General features: G+C 41.4%; 2 protein-coding genes across 4 annotated transcripts in view; one reads left to right on the top strand and one right to left on the bottom strand.

Moving 5' to 3' along the window:
* DBT (dihydrolipoamide branched chain transacylase E2) overlaps positions 1-23,203 on the top strand; it is a 269,271-nt gene that overhangs the window by 140,502 nt on the left and 105,566 nt on the right. The gene's annotated exons all lie outside the window — the stretch shown is intronic.
* SLC35A3 (solute carrier family 35 member A3) overlaps positions 12,836-23,203 on the bottom strand; it is a 36,032-nt gene continuing 25,664 nt past the window's right edge. For both annotated transcript variants that reach the window (XM_075182529.1, XM_075182528.1), the window contains 6 exons: positions 20,836-20,990; positions 20,122-20,244; positions 19,752-19,923; positions 16,094-16,212; positions 15,230-15,363; positions 12,836-13,476 (listed from right to left, as the gene is read on the bottom strand). In XM_075182529.1, the coding sequence (XP_075038630.1) occupies positions 13,386-13,476; positions 15,230-15,363; positions 16,094-16,212; positions 19,752-19,923; positions 20,122-20,244; positions 20,836-20,990 (794 nt within the window). In that variant the 3' untranslated portion in view covers positions 12,836-13,385. The remainder of the gene's footprint in view (positions 13,477-15,229; positions 15,364-16,093; positions 16,213-19,751; positions 19,924-20,121; positions 20,245-20,835; positions 20,991-23,203) is intronic.

Here is a 23,203-nt window from a genome sequence, read left to right as displayed (position 1 = left end):
TTACAGATAATAATGGCAAGTTGTGAGGTGGGGCCTCCATGGTTTAAATGTGTTTTTCCACCACATCCCACAGATGCTCAGGAGAATTTGGAGGCCAAGTAAACACCTTGAACTCTTTGCCATGTTCCCAAAACCATTCATGAACAATTTTTGCAGTGTGGTAGGGCACATTATCCTGCTGAAAGAAGCCACTGCCAACAGGGTATACCATTGCCTTAATGGGGTGTACGTGGTCTGCAACAATGTTTAGGTAGGTGGTACGTATCTAAGTAACATCCACATGAATGCCAGGACCCAAGATTTCCCAGCAGAACACTGCCCAGAGCATCATACTGGCTCTGCTGGCTTACCTTTTTCCCATAGTGCATTCTGTCGCCGGTTCACTGGTTGTCCTTCCAAGGACCATTTTTGGTAGGTACTAAGCACTGCAGACCAGGAACACCCCACAAGAACTGCCGTTTTGGAGATTCTCTGACCTAGTCGCCTAGCCATCACAATTTGGCCCTTGTCAAAGCCGCTCAGATCCTTACGCTTGCCTGTTTTCAAGCGGAACCTCGCACCAAATTGAATCTGTCTAGCTCCCTGAGATTAATTTAGGAAGAAATAAGCATTATATATAGTTATAGAGTAGTACTCAGCAATATCTATTTTTAAACAATGTACACAACATTATTTGTTGAAACAAACACAAAACTAAAGAAAATTCTATAAAATATGGTAAGGAATGTAGCACAACTTTAAATCACCCAGATAATATATTAAATGTTGTTTTAGTCTAATATATCTATTCATTAGACTATGACATACCCCACCACAACTGTGGTATTGTAAACTCACCAGCTATAAAACTTTTCTTGCACCACCGGTCGTCTCTGGAGCAAATCACACTCTCCCACTCGGACATTGTGCAGTTGAAATTCATTCTCTCCTCCTACAGTTCTGCTCTCCCTTTCTCTCTAAACAGTACTATTCAAATCTCTAATGTCTTCTTAATCCTCCAACCCACACCGCCTTTGTGCCACCTTCAACTACTTCCTCTGCCCCTCTTCATCCCTCAATGCCCTTGAATTTGCCACCCACCTTTCCTTCAAAATAGAGTCCATTCGGTGTAATGTCTCCATCCTTAAGGCTCCTCTATCGCCACTTATTTTCTCCCCAAGTGGCCTACCCACCTTGTCCTCCTCTCTGTGGACAAAAAAAAAACCTGACAGTATTGTTAGTGCTATTAAATTGCTATTAAATTGCCCCAATCACAGTACGCCGGCTGGACAATATCCAAGGTTTATCAAAAAGCACTGTCCAGCCGGCGTACTGTGATTGCCCCTTTAATAGCACTAACAATACTGTCGCTTTTTACCTGTGACATCATTCCTATGCGCCCGACAGTCGATGTGTGTAATTTATTGAAAGTCAGCTTTTCCAAGAGTTTAAGATGTCGGAAATGGCAGTTTCGTCATCACGCTGTAGGGGTAAGTAGTGTTGGTGTGGTGGTAGTCGGGAAAGCGACTACCACCGTTTCTTTCCACCTCCTCTACGTTACCTCTCTCCTCTTACCTGCTTTCACATCACTCACCTCCTCAACCTATAGCTCTCTTGAGTACCTTTCCCTCACCATTCAAACATGCCTTCCCATGCTTGAAAAACCTTCCCGACCCTTCACCTCTCTCTACCATTCTATCTCTCTCCTACTTTTCACCTTTAAGCTTGAGTTGCTTGTCTATAATTGCCACACTACCTTCCTCGCCTCCCACTCCTTCTTCAACCCGCTTCAATCTAGCTTTGTAACCACTATACTGAAACTGCTTGTACTAAAGGTCACCAATAACCTCATCATTGCCAAATCTAGGGGTCATTTTACCCTTCTCAATCTTCTAAAACTTTCTGCAGAATTCAACCACCATATTCTCTTGCAAACACGACTCCAATGGCATCCGTGACTTTGTCCTCGCACGGTTCACCTCCAGCTCATCAACAGCTCCTTCTCAGTTTCTAGCCCTTCCTCCACCTCCCAACTACCCATCAGCATCTCCCTTTACACTTCTTCCTTTGGTGATCTCATCAGTTCTTTTGTCCTTCAATATCGACGACACCCACATCTACCTATCTTCCCCCAATCTCTCATGCCTCCAGTTGTTGGTCAGCCATCTCTTCATGGATGTCACAGCACTTTCTTAAACTGAACACGACTAATAAATAATTGTTTTGACACCATCAAAAGTCCTCTCACCCTCCCCCCCCCCCCCCCGCTCTGTTGACAATACCACCTTCTTCCCTGTCCCTCAAGACAGTTACCTGGGTATCATCCCTGAGTTCTCCCTCTCCCCCCACATTCAGTTCCTCTCCCAACCCTGTCACTTCCACATTCGGAAGTGACTAGGATTAGGCCCTTTCTCATTCTGAATGGAACTAAAACTCTTGTCCACTCACTCTTTATCTCTCACATTGATTACTGTATTTTTCTCTCTGGCCTTCCTTTCTCTTGTCTCTTCCTACTTCAATCTGTCCAAGTTGAAGCTGCCAAACTCGATTTCCTCTCTTGCAGTTCTACCTCTTGACCCAATCACTACACAGTTTCAGAATCCAAGTCAAACGCCATAATCTGCTAGAATTGTGACATTGAGGATTCAAAACGGTTTAACTGCATTTTTTATAGACCAGATTTTATTGAAATACCTGCACTGCACCCAACTGCTTTTCCCAATGTCCATTTATACCGTTGTGCATTCTTAATAGAAATTAGCAAAATTGTTGCTAAATTTTGCACAAATTAAGTTTCACAGCAGTACAAAGTTTAGATGATATGTTGTTTGATTTAAGCTTTTGCCTCTTTTTTCTACACTGTAATTTTAACTTTGCCTGTTGTGGAATTTGTAGTCTATGAATACAGCTAGGTCATTGATGGTGAATTCATGTGATGTGCTTGTGGTAGGCCTGGGAACATTGAAGGGCAAATCTCTGCTGAACTGTTGGGGTCAAACATGGAAGGAGGACAATATTTTCTAGAACAGTTTTGAAAATTCTGATCATTTTTAATTCCTAGAAACAGCGTTTGAGTGATACATTGAAATAGGAAGGCCTCATATTCGCTGGATTTTTTTTTTTTATCAGAAAAGGATAGTAAAAATGCAGACGAGCACCTGGATTTTGTGGCCATTTCAACCTGGCCTACATGGATCTGAAATACGATGTAAAATTCTTTGAGTTTACTTGAATGCAATTACCAGAGTTGCATCTGCTATGGGTCCAGCCACTGTCATGCATTCTTGTTTGGGTACTTTCCTTTGAGCATGGAATGTGGACAGCAGGGAGCTAAATCTGAATTATAGGGATAAAGAATTTTTACATATATTTTATGAACACACATATTGGTGTATACTGATATTAATATAACTTTCTCACTGCATAATATGAGCTCCTGCTCACTGTTAGGAACCCCTCTAGCCGGTACAGCACAACCCGGAGTCTGCTCTGCCAGTCTGGTGTTCACTGGAGCCCCTAGTGGTGGGGACAGACTTGGCCGCAGACTAACAGAGGGCCGTGAAGTGCGTACCGGCTGGGGAGAACCCAGGAAAGCGGAGTGAAGTCCAGGCAAGGGTCGAGGGCCGGCAGCAGACAGCGAATCCAATAAACAAGCCGAGGTCAAGGGTCACGAGCAAACAGGAAAGTCGGTAAACATGCCAGGGGTCGGGGTCACAAGAAACACAGGCAAGGTCTAAATCCATGCAAGGGGTCATACACAGGCAATCCAACAGAATATCCAAAGGACAGGAACAAGGAGCAGAGCAGGTCAGCAGAACTGATAACAGTAAGCTATAAATGGCAGTGAGGCTGCAGACCTCACTGCCTTAAATATTAGTGACCACCAATCAGAGCCTAGCTCTGAATCACTCACAGCCCCCTGCATAATTAATTGACACACCACATAAATTAGCCCACAGGCTAGTGCAAGGCTTGTTTAATCAAGCAATAGGTTTTACCCTGCTGCGCGTGCACGCCCGGCTTCCTCTGCTGCCGGGACGCAGTGCAGGACAAGAAGCTACCGACAGTGTCCTTGGCAACGGTCAGCCAGGATCCGGAAATGACGTCCCGGTCGTCAAGGTGACGGCCGGGACGCCAGAGGGCACAGCAAGCGAGTTGCGGCTGCTGTGAGTACCGCCGCGGCTCGTGACACTCACAATAAAATGATGATTGCAATTATTTTTAATTTGTTAGCACAGTCAGTAACTAGCCCAAGATTAAGACACTATTGTATTTCTATTATAGATTGGTAGATATAGCTCTACTGCCATCTTCTGTATTATTCATAACTTACTTTTTGATTTGTATATAAGACGACTGGAAATTCTCCCAAAACATAGAAGAATCTGTATATACATTACACACGTTAGTTTTGCTTTCGAGTTTGTCCCAAGTCCATTTGCACCATATAAAAATGTGCTTTGACACACTAGATATGCTCCAACAGTTAGACCCAAATTTACAACTCACATTCGTGGCCCTTTGTAGCTGGAGGGGTGGCACATATAAGTTCAGTACAGTATAAGTGTGCACACACAAGTGAAGCATGCTCCCTAGAGTTAAGTCCTATTTAGTGTTGTGGAAGTAGGTAGGAGTATACTTTTCTACAGGTGATTTAAAACCATAGTATGATCTATTTATCAATTTGAGATGTAGTTTTCTCCAATTCTCACAAGCTAGAGATTTACAAACTTTAAAAATGTTGTCCATGATCTGTGCAAGGTTAAAATTATCACAATAGGTATAATTACTAGGGTAGCAAGATGAAAAGATACATGTTGATGATGAAGACCGCTTCAGCATGTCTGTTGTGTGGTTAAAACTAATTGGGTTAAAAAAAAAAAAATAGTAAAAAAAAACCCCCCAGAAAATCCTCACTCTACCTCCTCAAAATCAACAAACTGCATCAGTGCTAAAACCTGGCGTAGTTTCCCACTAGGGGCACTATTAGCATAGGGTCCCCATGCTTAAGTGGTAACCAACACAACACTTTACGTGCCAGATAAAACGATTAACGGGGGAATCCGCAGTGTGGGATCCCCCGGACATAATGTGAACCAGGTCCAGCCTGCTTAGCACGGGTATGGAGCCTCAAAGTGTGTCCCGTCCCTCCACCCAAAAAACAAAAACAAATTGAGGGGCTCCATTCTCCTAGAGACAACCAGCCCTGTGCAGAATATGAACAGCGCTCTTCATAGCACCCCTGGGGCTGCAAATGCCACAGTAATGGCAATTGTACAAAAAGAAAAGGGACATCTGATATGGAAAATATGCTTTTCTTTAATAAAAAAAAAAAAAGGAGGGATAAGGGGGTTTCCTCATTTAAACTATGCAATATTTTAGAGTGCTATAACTATTCCATACATTAACTTTGGGGTCTGTATTATCTCTGGAAAGATAATTCTATTAAGGGCTTTGTTGTCTCCAGTCAGATATGAGTTCCTTGAAGGTTTCCATTGTCACAAGACTTGAGTTCTTGTTCCTGTTTATGGTTTGTTTTATTAATAGAAGTTATATTTATTATACTTTTATGTTAATTACTGTACCATTCTTACATTATTATTTAAAGAGCTTCTATATTCACATATATATTTACTGATGGCCTACTCATTATATGGAATTGAAACAAAGCCAACTTTGAAATATGTATCGCTACCATTAAAGAGAATGAATAGAATCTAAAATTTACACCTAAATATGAGGACAATCATCATCCACATTTATTTATATAGCGCCAGCAGATTTCGTAGCACTTTACAATTGGGAACAAACAGTAATAATACAATACTGGGTAATACATACATACACACAGAGATGTAAGAGGGCCCTGCTCACAAGCTTACAATCCATGGAACAATGGTTTGATACACAAGGGTAAGTGCTACATCATATTGAATATTTGTCCAGCTAGAATGCAAGAGTTACAAAGTATTTAGTGGGCTATATGCTAAGTCACACAACTATGTTGGTCAGAGGGTTGTTGTCTTGTGTTAGCTGTGTAGAGGGTGGTAATAGGGTAACCTTGGGAGATTAAGAGGGTGGTAGATGAATATTATAAGCTTGTCTGAAGAGGTGGGTTTTCAGAGGGTTTTGAAGACTAGAGGAAAATCTTGTGATGCAAGGGAGTGAATTCCATAAAGTGGGTGCAGTCCGAAAAATATCCTGTAACCAAGAATGGGAGGAAGTGATGAGAGTGGAATAGAGTCTCAGATCTTGTGCAGAACTAAGGTGTCGAGTTGGGAGATATTTTGAAACAAGTGAGGAGATGTATATTGGTGTAATTTTGTTGATGTTAGTAGAAGAATTTTATATTGGATTAGTTGAAACACAGGCAACTAATGTAATGTAGAGACTGAGAGTAACTCAGCAGACCAAAAAGCGATTGCAACGAAAATCAATCTAGCTGCTGCGTGCAAAATAGATTGTAGGCAGCATGATGTAAATTTAGAGTTGTGGGGAACAAAGGTTAGTTGCGAGTCAAGGATTACACCTAGGTAGCGAGCTTGCGGGGTGGGATTTATGGTCATGTTGTCAACATAAATAGAGATAGATATCAACAGTAAACATCTTTTGTTGGGTGGGAATATTATTATTAATTCTGTTTTTGAAAGATTGAGTTTGAGTTGGCGAGAAGACATCCAAGATGACGTGTCAGAAAGACAGTCAGTAACGCGAGACAACACAGATGATGAGAGGATCAGGAGAGGATAGATAAATTTCTGTACCATCCGCATAGAGATGATACTGAAATCCTTAGGAGCTTATTAGTTTTCCAATAGAAGTGGTATATATAGAGAACAGCAGAGGACCGTGGACTGATCCTAGTGGTACTCCAACTGATAAAGGAAGCGGAGTGGAGGTTGTTCCAGAGAAATTAACACTGAAAAAGCGATTAGATAGGTAGGATGAGAACCAGAATTGGATAGTGTCCTGAAGACCTAGGGATTGTAGCGTCTCTATGAGGATAGAGTGGTCAACAGTGTCAAATGCAGCAGAGAGATCCAGGAGAATTAGAGGAGAGTAATCACCTTTAGATTTAGCGGTCATAAGATCATTGATAACCTTGGTCAGCGCAGTCTCTGTAGAGTATCGAGAGTTAAATAACATTCCAGATTCCATATTAGTAATTGAATCACATTTAAAAGAAAGTTAAAAGGGGAAGAAGCTATTTAAAATATTGCAGTTTTCATTTGAACAGCTAGAAAAACATTATTCCATTTTCACAAAGAAAATGTACAGACATTAAAACGTTTGACGATTAACAATAAAAAGAGTGTGGTTATTCCTCACATTTCTGTTCTTTCTACCTAGCTACCACTGTTGAGGCTATGCAGTCTTTATGGCAAATACATGCCAATTATATATATATATATATATATACACACACACACACACACACATACACACAGGCGCGGGCTGGGAGAGGGAAGCCCGGGGGGCAGACAGGCGGCTGCGTCCCCTGTCATGTGATGCGGCCGCCTGTGCGCTGACGCGGTCGCATCTGATATCAGAAATTATGTATTTTGCATCGGGGGGGCGGCCTACCGGCCTACCCCCCGGCCCTAACAGCCGTCTGACCCAGCGGCCCGGGGGGCCATTGCCCCCTGCCCCCCGGGCCAGCCTGCCCCTGCACACACATACACATTGTAACAAACGCGTCCTGCTTGTAGCACTTTTGACACCACTTGCAAGAAGAGCACCCTGCAGACATCAGCAACACGGACCAGTTCTTGTTGTAAATCAAAGATACATTTATTGTTTGCACCACAATAAATGTCAACACTTCTTGTCAGGATGACACCAGCAAGCTTTGCTTACAGCTCCTGGTGACCCTAATGCTAAGCTAAACACAGTCCATCTCTCTACTGACTGGCCAGCTCTTCCAGCATCAGTCACACACATAAAATGAACAACACAGCCTTTTAACCCCCAACAAAACACTGCAAACCAATTATTATTATTATTGTCTTTAATTTATATAGCGCCACAAAGGGTCCGCAGCACCATTCATGACATATACAGAAAACAATGACCCATGATACAGAGAGAACAAAAACAAAAACCACACACAGGTAACACGGTAATGCAAATCAAATTATTTCTGGGACAATGAGTAAAAGTGATGGTAGAAATCAGCGAGAAGTAGGCCAAAGCTTAAGAAAACAGTGCTAGGGAAGCAAGCCAAGAGGTACAGGGGGTGATGGAATAGTAGAAGGAGCACACAAGGTAAGATGGCCTTGCTCCTGAGAGCTTACATCCTAAAGGAAAGGGGGGAGACACAAATATGGTGGTACTAACTAGGGGAGAGAGCGGGACAAGGGAGTTAGGAGGACTGATAGACTTGAATAAAGAAATTAGTCTTAAGGGCACGCTTGAAGCCTTTGAGAGTAGATGCTACCCTGATGGAATATGGAATATTGTTCCACAGCTGGAGAGCAGCCCGGGCAAAGTCCTGGAGACGGGAGTGAGAAGGTGATCAGTGAAGTAGTGAGGCGGCGGTCACATGCTGAGTGGGGGGGGGGCGGCTAGTAGTGTAGGTAGAGATGAGATTGGAGATGTAGGGAGGGAAGGATTGATTAAGAGCTTTAAAGGTGAAGGCGAGTTTAAATTTAATTCTGTAGGCTATGGGGAGCCAATGTAGTGACTGTTGGAGGGAGACAGCAGAGATAGAGCGGCAGGAGAGAAAAGTGAGGCGGGCAGCAGCATTGAGGATAGACTTAAGAGGGTCAAGGTGAGAGTCAGGTAGGCCAGAAAGAAGGAGGTTACAGTAGTCAAGGCAAGAGATTACTAACGAGTGAACAAGGGTTTTTGTAGCTTCCGTGGTGAGAAAGGGGTGTATCTTGGATATATTCCGAAGGTGGAAGTAGCAGGATTTTGAGAGGGACAGAATGTGAGGCTTGAAGGAGAGGGAGGAATCAAGGATGACCCCAAGGCATCGGACTTGAGGGACAGAGATGAGGTTAGTGTTATTAACAGAAATAGAGGGGGGAGGGATGGGAGAGTCCTGGAAGGGGGGGGGAGACGATAAGTTCAGTCTTCGAGATATTAAGTTTAAGGAAGCGCTGGGACATCCAAGATGAGATGGCTGAAAGACAGCAGGAGACACGAGACAGAAGGGAATGGGAGAGGTGAGGGGATGAAAGATACATTTTGGGTATCAGCAGTATAGAGGTGGTACTGAAGGCCAAAGGAGCGGATGAGAACAACAATCACAGACAATAAATCAATAACACGCATATGGTACACCTGTGTGTTTATGTGCGATGGGAAAGACTGTGTGAAAATTAACTCTATGCATGTTTCCATTGCAGACTTCCTGGGACCTCACCTGTCCCTATGCAGGAGAGTTGTGGCAAATAGGCCTCATTGCTACAATATATTTACACATGCAGTGTATACCTTCCCCCCCCCCCCCAACCTTCTCACACACACACTTTTATTGCCAAACAAGGGATTATAGATTGGTATTCCCAACGGCCCATAAAACAACTTGTATAGTTAGAGGCACATTTTTTTTTGTCATGTTTATATTGTTGCTTTATCATTATTTTATTTAATATTCACTTCTGTTTTGTTGAGTGCTCTACTATAATTTATTTGCCTGCCTTTTTTCACCAGCATGGAATAGAGGATGCTTGGGAACTTGGGTGCTTTGCTATTATGTTGATGTGCCTTATTGGACACCCCACTCCCCCACATTCTTAGTTCCTAATTGGAAGATTCTGGTTTACTACCTCTCACTATAGCAACTTAGTAAGAGCCTCCACGCGCTCTGTAACTTTAAATAGCAGGAAGGGGGTGAGATTTGTATATCCCTTGACAAAGCTCTGCCATAGAGAGCATATCAGATGTTCTATTTAATATAGGCTGAATAAATTCTTTGTAACCATATGGATAAGAGGGGAAACTGCTTATAATAACTTGTTCTCTAATACCTTTGCTGTGCCCGATTCGTTTTCATATAGTAATAAATAGCTGATAGCATAGAATAGTTGGTATGTTGATGAAAGTCCCCTGCCTAGCAGTTTAGGCTAGAATAGATATAGCCTATAGCCTGTATATTTAATAAGATCTAAAGTTCATCCTAATCATGGGGAGCCAACACATTCTCCTAATTCATCATATATCTGGCTGCAGCTGGGAAGAACTTGCCATCTGCCTCCTATTATTCTTCCACTAAAGTAGATATTGTGCTATAAACGACAGGCTGTATTAGGAAAGATACCTATTCTATGCTATCAGCTATTCATTACTATATGAAATCTAACCAGGCACAGTAAAAGTATTAGAGGACAAGTTATTATTAGCAGTTAAGCAGTATAGCAAATTGTTGGGGGAAGGTGGTAATGATAAAAGGAATTTGAATTCCTAGCAAATAAACCTACCTCATTACTATACTTGAAAATACCTTTTTCAACCCCTTAAAAATTATTTAAGAGATTACTGAAGTGCATCCAGTCATTTTAAATACACTATTTTGTCTATTCACATGCACATTTGTTTTTGATATTTCACTGATTTTTATTAACAAATTTTAATGCAATTTAATGAAGATTATATTTTAGTATAAGAAGACATTCCAATTGGTTGATAATTACAAGACCCTAAGGGGCGTATTCAATTGTCAGCGTTAACGCTGCAAAACGAGCGCTCGAAAAATCTTACTGTTAATACGGTAATTACTTGCGGAATTTCAGCTCGCAGTTCCCTGAGCTGCGAGCTGAAATTCCGCGAATAAACTACCGTATTAACGGTTTTCGCGCGCAATATTACCGTATAAACGGTAATATTTTTCGAGCGTTCGTTTTGCAGCGTTAACGCTAACAATTGAATACGCCCCTAAGAGTTCTAGTGCACCAATTCTGAATAAACTGTCTTTTTTTCCCCACTTATAAGGGGTGGGATATATTAGGCAGCAAGTGAACAATCAATTCTTGAAGTGTTGGAAGTAGGAAAAATGGGCAAGCGTAAGGATAGGAACAACTTTGACAACGGCCAAATTGTGATGGCTAGACAACTGGGTCAGAAAATCTCCAAAACAGCAGGTCTTACTGGGTGTTCCAGATATGCAGCGTTAGTACCTATCAAAAATGGTCCAAAGAAGGATAACTGGCAAACCAGGGACATGAGAGCCCAAGGCTCAACAATGTATGTGTTAGTCTTTTTTTTTTTTTCTACTCTTCTTCTCTATTTCTATTGGCTGGTCACTTAATCATTCGGAAAGGTGCAGCACTACTGACCCAGGTGATCACACCACAAACAGCATATCTTCTAGGATCAAAAAGATCATTGGCACTACCCGCAATAATACATAATGTAATACATTTTTTATATACTTTTGCTACATTATGTGCTGCCTGTCCAATTATGTGGATTTTTAGCTTGTATGTATACTAACACAAATATACACACACACTGATCAGTCACAACATTAAAACCACCTGCCTAATATTGTGTAGGCCATTTAAGTCTTGTAAGTTGCGAGGTTTGGCCTCCATGGCTCCGACTTCCAGTACATACCACATATGCTCGATTGGATTGAGATCTGGGGAATTTGGAGGCCGAGTCATCACCTTGAACTCTTTGCCATGTTCTTCAAACCATTCTTGAACAATTCTGGAACAAGTGTGGAAGGGTGCATTATTATTCTTCTGCTGAGTGAAGCCACTGCCATCAGGGAATACCGTTGCCATGATGGAGTGCACATTATCTGCAATGCTATTGGTAGGTGGTACATGTCAAAGCAACATCCACATGAATGCCTGGACCCAAGGTTTCCCAGAACACTGCCCAGAGCATCACACTGCCTACACCGGCTTGCCTTCTTCCCATAGTGCGTCCTGGTGCCATCTCTTCACCAGGTAAACAAGACACATGCACCCGGTCGTCCACATTGCGTAAAAGAAAACGTAATTCATCAGACCAGGCCACTAGAGTCCATTGCTCCATGGTCCAGGTATAGCATTCACAGTGCTTTTGGCGGTGGACAGAAATCAGCATTGGCACTCTGACCGGTCTGCAGCTACACAGGAAGCTGTGATGCACTTTGTGTTCTTCACCTTTCTAACAGACAGCACTAACTTTTTCAGTAATTTGTACTACAGTAGCTCTTCTGTGTGATTGGACCAGACGGGTTAGCCTTCGCCCTTGTCAAAGTTGCTCAGATCCTTACGCTTACATACTAGAAGATTAGTTGGCTGCTATCAAATTGACCCTCTTCTGTGTGTCTGTGTGTTAGGGAATTTAGACTGTAGGCTCCAATGGGGCAGGAACTGATGTAAATGACAAATATTCTCTATACAGTGCTGTGGAATTGGTGGCGCTATAAAAAATTAATGGCGATGATGATGCAATTCCCATGATCATCCTTTTGCCTAGCATACATTGTTGCATAACAGCGTACAGACCACTTGCCTTTACAAGCCAGCGCCGCTTTAAATTTTAGCTGTAAACTCGCCGATTTCCGGCGAGTTGAAAAAACCGAACCATGATACATTTACCCCCAGATGAGTCAGTACTGCAGCATAAGGAACAAAGGAAACATAAAAGGTATATAGTGCAGCACTTTAAATAAGAAAGTGCCCCCGTCACATTTGTGCCAGCTATTTGTGGCTTTTTTAATTATGCAACCATTTAATTCACTAGGAAGACAGACATCACTGCTTGCCTCAGTGATGAATGGACACATTGCCTTCTCATGGATATGGTTCCAAACCACAAAATGCCACCACTTGGTGGAAACAAAGAATATATTAATATTTAGTCTCCCCTGAGGATACAAAGGCCATTAATTACACAATAGATTTAAAACACAAACTTGGTAAAAATGTATTTAATTTCTCTTGTAATAGTCTGTACAATGTATGACATCCCCACTAAAGAAAGTGAGACATTCAAATATATACAAAAAACATACCCTAAGTATTCCTTGTTGTCTCTCTTCAGTATAAAATGGTAAAAGAGCATTAGCCAGCTCTTCTTTCCAGCTGCACCTGTGAATTTATCTGAGGTCAGAAGCAGGTAGGTATCTCCCAGCCCAGGAACCACCACATTAAAAATCCATTTGCAATGGATTAAATAAATTTTCCATAGAAGAAAATACAGTATCATATCTGAGCGAGAGTTCTGTGCAGCAACCCTGAAAAAAATAAATCAATGCCTCCCAGTTCAAGTATTAACATATTATATAAAATTTTCTTTTAACATAAAATAGGGTCAGTCACAAAAAAGAGCAGCAGTGCCTCGCCCTGCGGTCTCTTTGCTCTCCGCAGCATGTCTGGCTTTAATCTTTCTCCTCTCTGGAGTCCTGCCCGCCTCTGGAGTAGCAAGGTGTCGCTCTGGTAATAATCTTCACAGCACTCCAGGCATCATGCTTTAATAGGGTTTACGGACTGCTTGGGGTCGTAGCCGTAGAGAAACGTAGCAGAAATCACAAACATCGCCCCAAAGAAAAATATACTGTAAGGAAAGATGAAAAACAGCACAATTTTGTAAGCTGTGACTTTTAATATTTATTGAACAGCAAATGAACAACAAGCATAGACAGAGCTGTGTGCACAATTTCACCAGAACAAGACTGACATGATTTACCAAAACAATAAACTAGTGGTTCAGTAGGTAAAATGGGAGAAGAGTGTCAGGATCATCAGGTTGCCCATATAGAGGCAGATCAGACCACTTGGCCACACTGTACATATAAAGCACTCCACACACTACGGAGTCAAATATTTGTGTAGTTGGATGACAAGGTCACATTGTTAGATTCAAGTCATCATCCTTTTTCGGACAGTCAAGTGCAATGAGACATTGATCAGGACACAAAATGAGCAAGTTGTCTGGCTCAATGACTACAAGCATAGGCAGCTTTAGAAGAAAGAAAATAATAATAAAAAGAGAGCCAAGCATAGACAACACAGAGTTCTATCATATTAGTTTGCATATATTATACAACAGGCATATGGTGCCCATACACTGGCGGCATTATGTGACCATACACACAAAACACCAAGCAGGCAATTTAGGATCAGATTATTCTCGTTGTACAAACTGCACTTCCACTAGTTCTGATCTACATCTGATGTATCTGGATAAGTTGTCGATCACAATAGGCAGTTATTTGGAGCCCATACAGGTTGGACTTTTTGCCCAGCTGGTTATGAAATACTTAATGGGACAGTGGAAAGGCAGTATTAATGGCCACTTTTAGCTTTTGGGCCAGAATATAGCTTAACTAAAACAAGGAATTTTTACTAAGCCAGCGCCTATTTATTTTTACCTATCAATATGCAGTATCAAAGCAGAGTTTATTTCCTGTTATAGATTCCCTACCAAAATGCCATCACAACAGCAATGCCCAGTTGCGAAAGTAGGAATCGATAATGTAAGATGGAAGCCAACATGTGTATATATAGTTGTTCGCAAATAATTACTGAAATACTGGCAGAAATCACAGCTTCCAGATGTCTGCCATAGCCAGTTAAGTGTTCTTATTCTTGATTTAGAAGAACCCTCCAAAACCTTAAATCTTTTATTCCTTTATGTACACCATTGTTTATTCTGTTTGGTTTATCACTGACTCTGGTACATTAGCTTCTAGGATAAATTTGTTCTGGTCATTAAGGTGCAAACTAGCTCCAGTCATGAAGGTGTAAATTTGAGGAAACACCAAAAAGATTTGTAACATTTTTTTTTTTTTTTTTAAAGTACACAGCTAATTTTACACTACTTTAAATATTTTCCACTTTCAGCTTGTTGTACACTATCTAAATTGATAAAAGTCCCATCATACCTTGCCAGCTATCTGTGGCCAGGCCTGAAAGAGACAGCAGTAGTCACGGATGGTCCTCTTCCTACCTTCTTTCCAGTATAGAATACGCAGCAGAGAAACTAATGGCTCCCTGGACCCCAAGGCAAAGTCTAAGGTGTCATTCTTACATTTCCTTAATTCTAATACAACTCACCACACATTGAAATTAAAGTAGCACTGCCTGCCTTTCTGTAGGCTCCGAAATTAGAAATTAGAATGTTTGATAACTGCTAAAGAGGGCATGTTGCCTTACACATAAGCAATGAACAGGAACATAGGAATCACCATTCCATGTACACCACTGGATGTACATATAGGTAGATGTGTAAGGTAGATGAGGCTCATTGTGCGCTGCATGGTCTTGTCACCACAACATTATTTCACAATTATTAAATAACACTATACCTGGTAGGGATAAAGTCCTGTAGCCAAAAGTAGGAGATTAGTGTTGACAAAATGATGGAAAGAGAGGTGGCAAAGCCTTTCAGGATATTATCTGCATATTTAATTACAGCAGCAATGACCAATCCACCCAGAGCCTGCAAAGGTATTGGAAAAATAAAACACGATCAATTACACACTTATGTCTGTCTGCATATCTTTAAAAGTACTCACTACATTATAACATCCAGAACCTGATTTTCAACTTTAACTACGTTTTTTGCGCTTTATATTATTAGATAGCTTTACTACAATAGGTTTTGCATTACTACTGCTACTACGACTCTACTGTTTTCTGTATTTATAAATGACTTACCCACAGACTGCAACTTGGCATACAAACATACATACGATTCTCTTTTACATGCACACAGCTCAACACTCATCCTTAGGGGGGTATTCAATTGACGGCGGGATCGCCGCAAATCCCGCGCTCTAAAAATATTACCGTTAATACTGTAATATCTCCCTGAGCTGCGAGCTGAAATCCAGCGAGTAAATTACCGTATTAACGGTATTTACGCGCAGATTACCGTATTAACCGTAATATTTTTAGAGCGCAGGATTTTCGGCGATCCCGCCGTCAATTGAATACCCCCCTTAGTGCACAGTAAAAACTGCATCGTATTCAATTACATAATGCAAATAGCATAAAGGTGTTGTAAACCATAGCAACTAATTTATAATTTGTTACATTATTATATCTGCTAATAGATGAATCAAAGCAAATATATGACGACGACCAGGGCTTAAAATCACATCTGTATTTAAAGAATCCTTAATTGTAGTAAGCCCTGAGCAGCTTGTGATGTTTTCTTTATCCATTACCTGAAGAGCCACAACTGTCCAGGTCAGGTTATTATATCCTTGAAAGAATCCCTCCTTTGAGACTTGCTCTCCATCGTACACAAAGACTCCCATCAGACCAAATATGCCACCAAAGAAACCTACAAAGAAGGGAAAGTAAAAGCAGAAGCTCAGTGCTGTTCCAGCAAGTGAATGGATTTAGTAAAGCAACTAAACAACTTAAAACAAATATTTCGCTGCACACACTATCACCTGGACAGTTGTTCCTAGATAAAGATTCTGAACCAAGCTACCAATGCTCAGCTGTAGTTGATACTGCTAAAGATAACATCTAGATGATCCCATGTAACCAAACAAGAGATTGAAAAAGGTACCAAAAAATAAACCTCAAGTTTTATAGGTGTTTTAAAACTGCCCCTAACCCTTTTCATTGTGTTAGGTAGGCTGTCTGTACAGTACCTCACATACTGTGCACCAGTTTAACTGAGAGTAATCCTAGCATGACTCAAGCAATGAGGAAAAGAACATTACTCAGAGGTTAAACCAATACATTTGAAGGGGTGCCAAGCACACAAAAGCTGCCTATATGAATATTGTGATTAGAGAGCAGCTTAAAACTCTCATTAACCTTTTCCATTCAATAGGGCGAATGAACTTCTGGCATGTAAACTCCGGGAATAGAGCGCCATTAATCATATTAAAGCTCTGGTAGGCCCTCGAGGATTCCAGGTTTATAACCCGTCAGACATTGTTAATCAGTTCGCCGCTTACTATGCAAAGTTTTATAACCTTTGCCAGGACCACACCCCCTCCCCTACTAGTATAGCTGCCTTTTAAGACTCCCTTCAGCTTTCCACCCTAGACCCAGATGTGGCGGCTGGGTTGTGCTCTCCCTGGACGGAGGATGAGATACAAAGGGCAATAAAATCCCTTAAACGAGATAAAGCGCCGGGACCCGATGGTCTCATAAAATGGCTTTTACCTTGCCTTCCGGAGGGAGCTCGGCTCAGTGCTCACATCTCTATTTAATAAGGCTGCTGAGGAATCTTACTTACTTAAAGAGGTGTTGTAGGCTAGGATAGTTACCGTTAACAAGCCTGCCCACTGTCTGAACTATAGGCCAATTGTGCTCTTAAATACAGATCTTAAATTATTTGCCAAACTGATCGCCAAAAGATTTAACCCCATCTTGGCAAGTCTTATTAATCAAGACCAGGTTGGTTTTGTGTTGGGCAGACAAGTCCCGGATAATACATGCCGGGTTCTTAATATATTATCCACCCACACGACTCGGGCCCTCTGGTGCTACTCTTGCTAGATGCCGAGAAGAGGCGTTCGACAGGATTCATTGGGAATACCTGCAGGCCGTCCTTGCCAGGTTTGGATTTAGTGGCTTTTTCCTCCAGGCAATTTGTACCCTGTATAGCTGTCTCTCAGCCAGAGTGCTCAGTAATGGATTCCTGTTGGTCCCTTTTGATATTACCAATGGAACCAGACAGGGCTGCCCGCTATCTCCGCTCATCTTCGCACTGGCAATGGAGCCTCTGGCAGAACGGATCCGGACAACGTCCGCTATTACTGGCACTAGAATTGGGGACATCCATCATAAGATCTGCCTGTTCACAGACGATGTTCTTTAACTCCTGACAGAGCCTGAGACCTCTTTACCTGCCTTGCAGGAAGTCCTTGGAGCATACTCTGAGGCTTCCTACTACAAAATAAATCCTTCCAAGTCCGAAGCTATGGGAGCGAGTCTAGACCCGGATAGACTTCGCTGACTACAATCTACTTACAAATTCCACTGGTGCTCGTCTTCTTTTAAGTACTTGGAAATCCATATCCCATCCTAAAGGTCTTATAGACTGTAACTACACCCCAGTCCTGCAACAATTTATAGCCCTTACTACCTCATGGGCGGAGTATGAGGTCTCGTGGCTCGGCAGAATAGCTGCACTCAAAATGATGCTCTTGCCAAAAATCGTATACCTGTTTAAGTCCGTTCCAGTCTTGTTCCCCCTGCCAAATACTCAACAAGTTTTCACGTCTGTTCCAACCTAAATTAAAAGGTGGCCCGGCAGCTCCCAACCTGGAACTTTACCAACTTTGATCAGCTTAAGGACTGGACAGCTCCCCACCCTCACAAACCATGGGTTCTATTGAAGGCCAAGCGGTTTCCCCGCTCCCAATAGAGGACTTACTTTGGCTAGATGGGAGATCTAGGCCGTCCACAGCAACCGTTCTGCCCAGTGTTAGCCATCTTATCCCAGCTCGCTAAGGTGTCTCTAAGGTCATTCAGGACTTTACCCTCCCCTCCTCCCATCTCTCTCTTCTTGCGGTGGCGACATTAATTCCAGACCAGAGTCCTTGGATCTCCCGAGGTGTCACTAAGGTCTCAGACATCTTTGAGCAGGGTATCTTGGTCACGTTTTCCTCTCTCCAGGAGCGTTTCCAAATCCCAACTGCGGACTTCTACAAATACCTTCTGGTACGTCATTGGATCCAGTCACAGCAATCCTGCCCATACTCGCCATGCCCCCCCGCCACTTGTGAAGCGGTTGATATACTCACGTTCCCACGCAGGAGGCATATCCGTTTGGTATCAATGTCTCCTGACAGCTCCCGAGTATTGTAAATTGCAGGTTCAAGTGCAATGGGAATCTGATCTTAGTCAGCCCCTGACAGATGAGGACTGAGACCATGTTTTCACCGTGTCAAATTTATTAACTACTCAGAAATGCTCATTAAAATGATTCATAGATTATACTACACCCCTGTTAAATTACATAAAATTTGGCCCTCAGTTTCTCAGCTCTGTTGGAGGGAGTGCGGGGAAGCCGGATCCCTCTTTCGTATTTTTTGGCCCTGCCCCAAAATTAGGTCTCTATGGGACGAAGTCTTTGGACTAATACGACAAGTAACTTCGTTGTCCATTACAACGCATCCTCTCTGGCCCTTCTTCAACTCTGACCCCCGGACTTCCCAGTTCACCACAGTTATGTCACGGGACACATACTAATTGCTGTTAGAGCAGCTATCGCTCAAGACTTGAAGAGCCCGGCCTCTCTCCAGAATTATGTAAAAAACTCAGCACAGCTGAGGTTCCTTCTGGGTCCAATTTTGACCCCCCCCCCCCATGAAGGGGCCTATTGCGTACCCCATCTGGCTACCTACTTATAGCAGCTCCAACAGTTGACTCCATCCCTTATATCCCCCCCCCCCACTCCCCTCTACTATCCTTTAGCTTATACTATACCCCTGTCTCTGTTCTTTTGTTTTTTTTTTTGCGTTAACAATACCTGATACTTTTAAATGCCTCTTGACTTTTGATTGTTGATACATAGGTATATTTACTCTGTCATACCTCCCTTGTGTTATCTTTTTTTGTTCCTTTTCTTTGGAAAATCTAAAAAACCTTTGAGTTTAAAAAAAAAATCTATCATACACTTCCTTTTGATGTCAGATTATAGGAACCTATCCAGACTCATGTCAAGAATTGGGAGTCTAGGAAAATCAAAGATTATGATTTTCAGTCGCAAAAACTGGAAGCCTTAGACACAACATAACTACAATGTGTGTCTTACTCATGACAGATGAGTTAACTGTATTCCAAGACACTTCAATACTGATCGTTTTAATTTTGCTTTTTAATGTGGTGTAATACAGTTTGCTGGGTACCCACCGAGCTGTATATTCCTGATCCACACTGACTGCTTAGTTTCTTTAAGAATCTTTTCAAAGTAGACACCGGCAAAACCACTTGAGAAGCAAGCAGTAAGGACAGCCATAAGACCCACAAAACGAGAGCCTACCGATACTTCCTTTGAGGGAGCACTGGTGGAATCTGTAGGCCACTAAGAGAGGGAGAGAGAAACAAGGTTTAATGGAAAACCAGACGATACAAAATGCAAAACATTCATCAGTTCACTAAGTTGACGCATCTAAACACCAGGAAGAAGGCTAGTTTGTATAAACTATGTCCCACACATACCGGAAGTGGACAAAACTACTTCTAGGCATACAAATAGGTCAATATAATAAATAGAATGTACCTGAACGAGCGTTACACCGGCCATTAGGATTAACAAAGAAAGCCACTGGTACTTGGTCAGTTTTCTTTGCAGCATTGACACTGAGAATAAAGCAGTAGTGAGGATTTTGAGCTGATATGTGACCTGGAAAACAATAATTTATGTCAGAGAGATAGGCCATGGTGTAGGCCTTTAGGTTCTATTGAAACAAACAAAAAAAAAAACCTCCTGAGAAATGTTACAGTCCGCATCATGCTATTCATATTCAATATATCTGGAATGCAGTTCTTATTATGGTCTATTTTCAAATCTAATAGTTTCAAATTCCTTTTTAACAGATTTGCATAAACTAGACAAAACACCTTTGTGGGAATGTTTCTATAAAAATAAATGTCTGTCTGTGTCTCTCAAAAGAAGAACCATAGCTCCAAACAATCACAAATTTTACAGGGTAGTCCCAATAAAAAAAGAAGGACATGGCCTCTCAGAAAAGGTGGGAGCATTGATGGACTGTAGCGTATTTTGCCTAGTTTTGGGGGCATGGCCTAATGAGGAAATGTTGTGAGGTATGGATACAGGGAGAGAAAATGGGTAAGGAACATTGATTCAAACATTAGGGGCAGCTGGGAGTTATAATTAATCTAAGTAGAACACAATCATATTTTAGGAATACTGTATAGAGAACATTGTATTCCCAATTCAATTTTGTGTGGACTGTATTTCCTTTCAGGCTACCTGGTATGTGGCTGCATCAAGGTTGGACAGTGCAACATACAGGAGGTTATTTTGCAGAGTGTAGATCCCAGAAGGTATGGCAAGCTTTAGTGTTTCCATTGGTTTATTGATTATCTCATCATGAAGGACTCTGTTCAATGCTCTTAGACTACAGCCTGTGAAACAAAACCAGAAGAACAGATGGTTTGAGAAATGTAGCAAACTTAAATACATACCATGCAACATTAGGCCTTGTGCATTTACCCGTAGCTCAAATTAGTTATAAGTGAGGGTACAGAATTGTTTGCCTTAAGGATCAATTATTTCTGTTACAGCTCTGTTTCCAACCAGTTTAAATGCACTTTGCACAAGCGTGGACATAGCCGTACAAAGAGGAGAAAAAAACCAAAACAGTAGTGAAAGGCAACATGGTAACACACTGCTGTAAAAGAAAACAGAGAAACAAACATTGGTTATATAAATTCTTCACCACAAATAACACAAAGGGGGAATTTAATTGGCCGCATTATTTCTGAAAGTAATGCGCCCTGCGCACTATTACAGATATTGCGGTAGATGTGCACGTAATAACCGTTAATACGGTCATTTCAACGTCAGCTTTTTGCTTGCAGCTCCCTAAACTGCGAGCAGAAAGTAGGGTTAAATATACCGTATTAACGGTAGTACATTTATTGCAGCGTTATTCTGGGGGGGGAAATTAATTTCCCCCAAACAGTTTATGCTAGTAAGAGCAACATTTTCACATTTGTTCTGTGAAATGCCCGATTACCCAATTGGCCACAAACGTTTGCATATTTTAGCGGAGGAATTTGGCCTTAAATGTACCTGTTCTGCAACCCACCTCTGATGATTTGTAAATTTGCATTTCACTGAATTTATCGTCTATATAATGTGGAATGACATTCCTTGAAAATGAGAAGCAGAAAGATTGTATGGTCAGAACTTTGCACCTCTGCAAAATGTCCCATTACTGCCCAAAACTCAATTTTCACCGAAACTTGTGAATCACTTCACAAGGTATTCAGTGTTGAATAGATTGAACTTGATTTATTAAGGTAAGTAAAGAAAAAAGAGTAACTTTGAACCTCGGCAAAACCATGTTGCATGGGAGGGTGAGGTAAATTTAAAAATGGGGGGACATTTATAACTGGGGTAGGACATGTCCTAGATAAACTTTTAAAAGTCAGTGTAAAAATAAAGCTATCAAGTATTTACGTCCTACATGAAAAAACAGCCTGTATTTTCCATATGTGCAAAATAAACTAATTTGCACCCCTTGCATTGTAACATGGTTTTGTCCAGAAAAAACCCCCAAAATAACTTACTCATTTTTTGTGCCTTACTTTCCTTAATGAATCAGGCCCATTATTTCTCTGTTTGCCTTCCCATGAGTCAAATTTAGAAATAATTAAAGGGTGTGTTTCTTTGTCGCAGCTGGAAGTTGTAAGAGTGACTTTGGTAACAATCTGCAGACTCCGGACTTTAAAATGTTTAAGATATTAATGTTAGTTTACTGTGCAATTGGGCTTATCGTCATGTTCATCTGTTTATAGTTAAGGCGTTTACATTGTCAGAAGACTTATGTAAAGTTTGTTTTTAGTTAATTATGTATTCAAATAAAGAATACGACTCATGCAAATCAACTGACTATGTATATTTAATGACTGTGGAATTGTTAATGCGTTTAAAGTTCCTGCTTCAGGTACCAGGAAGTGGATATTTGATTTCCAGGACATATGGCTTTAGTAAGATTAGTAGATATTCAATATTCCTAATCTCCAATGGAAGAGCACACACATGCACATCTCAGCATGAAAAGAACTGTTTGTAGAATCCTGCTTTTTGCAGTTTTGGAAAAGATTGATGCCCAAGTAAGAAGCACAAAAATATTGCTTGATGGCGTTTAGAAAAAAACAAAAATACCAAAAAAAACAAACAACACATTTGCTTTCTATTATAATTATTATTGTAGATTTGTAAGACGCCACAGTGCTTCGCAGAGCCGTACAGAAGGGAAAACAGGACATACATAAAACTGGGACATACAAGGTGGACAAAATAAACGCAGACATAAAAACAAAGGGTATGAAGGACCAGGCTTATATTCTATATGGAAGAGGGCATAGCTGAAACAAGAGGGGCGAGTATAGCTTAAAGTGGAGATTGGTACAGCTGTTAGGGTGTATTGTTGCAAGTAGGTTTTTAGAGAACGTCTAAAGATTTGAAGGCTGTGGGAAAGCCTGATTGGGCTTGGTAGGGAATTCCATAAGTGGGGTAGAAGAATTCAAGCACGAGTAAGTGGTGAGTCACTGGTAACCAGGTCAGGGGTAGATATAAGAGGGCGAGTATTTTGATACGAGATGTATGA

The sequence above is a fragment of the Mixophyes fleayi genome, chromosome 8 (genome assembly GCF_038048845.1).
Source record: "Mixophyes fleayi isolate aMixFle1 chromosome 8, aMixFle1.hap1, whole genome shotgun sequence".
NCBI classification, from domain to species: domain Eukaryota; kingdom Metazoa; phylum Chordata; class Amphibia; order Anura; family Limnodynastidae; genus Mixophyes; species Mixophyes fleayi.
This window is presented reverse-complemented; position numbering and strand designations above follow the sequence as displayed.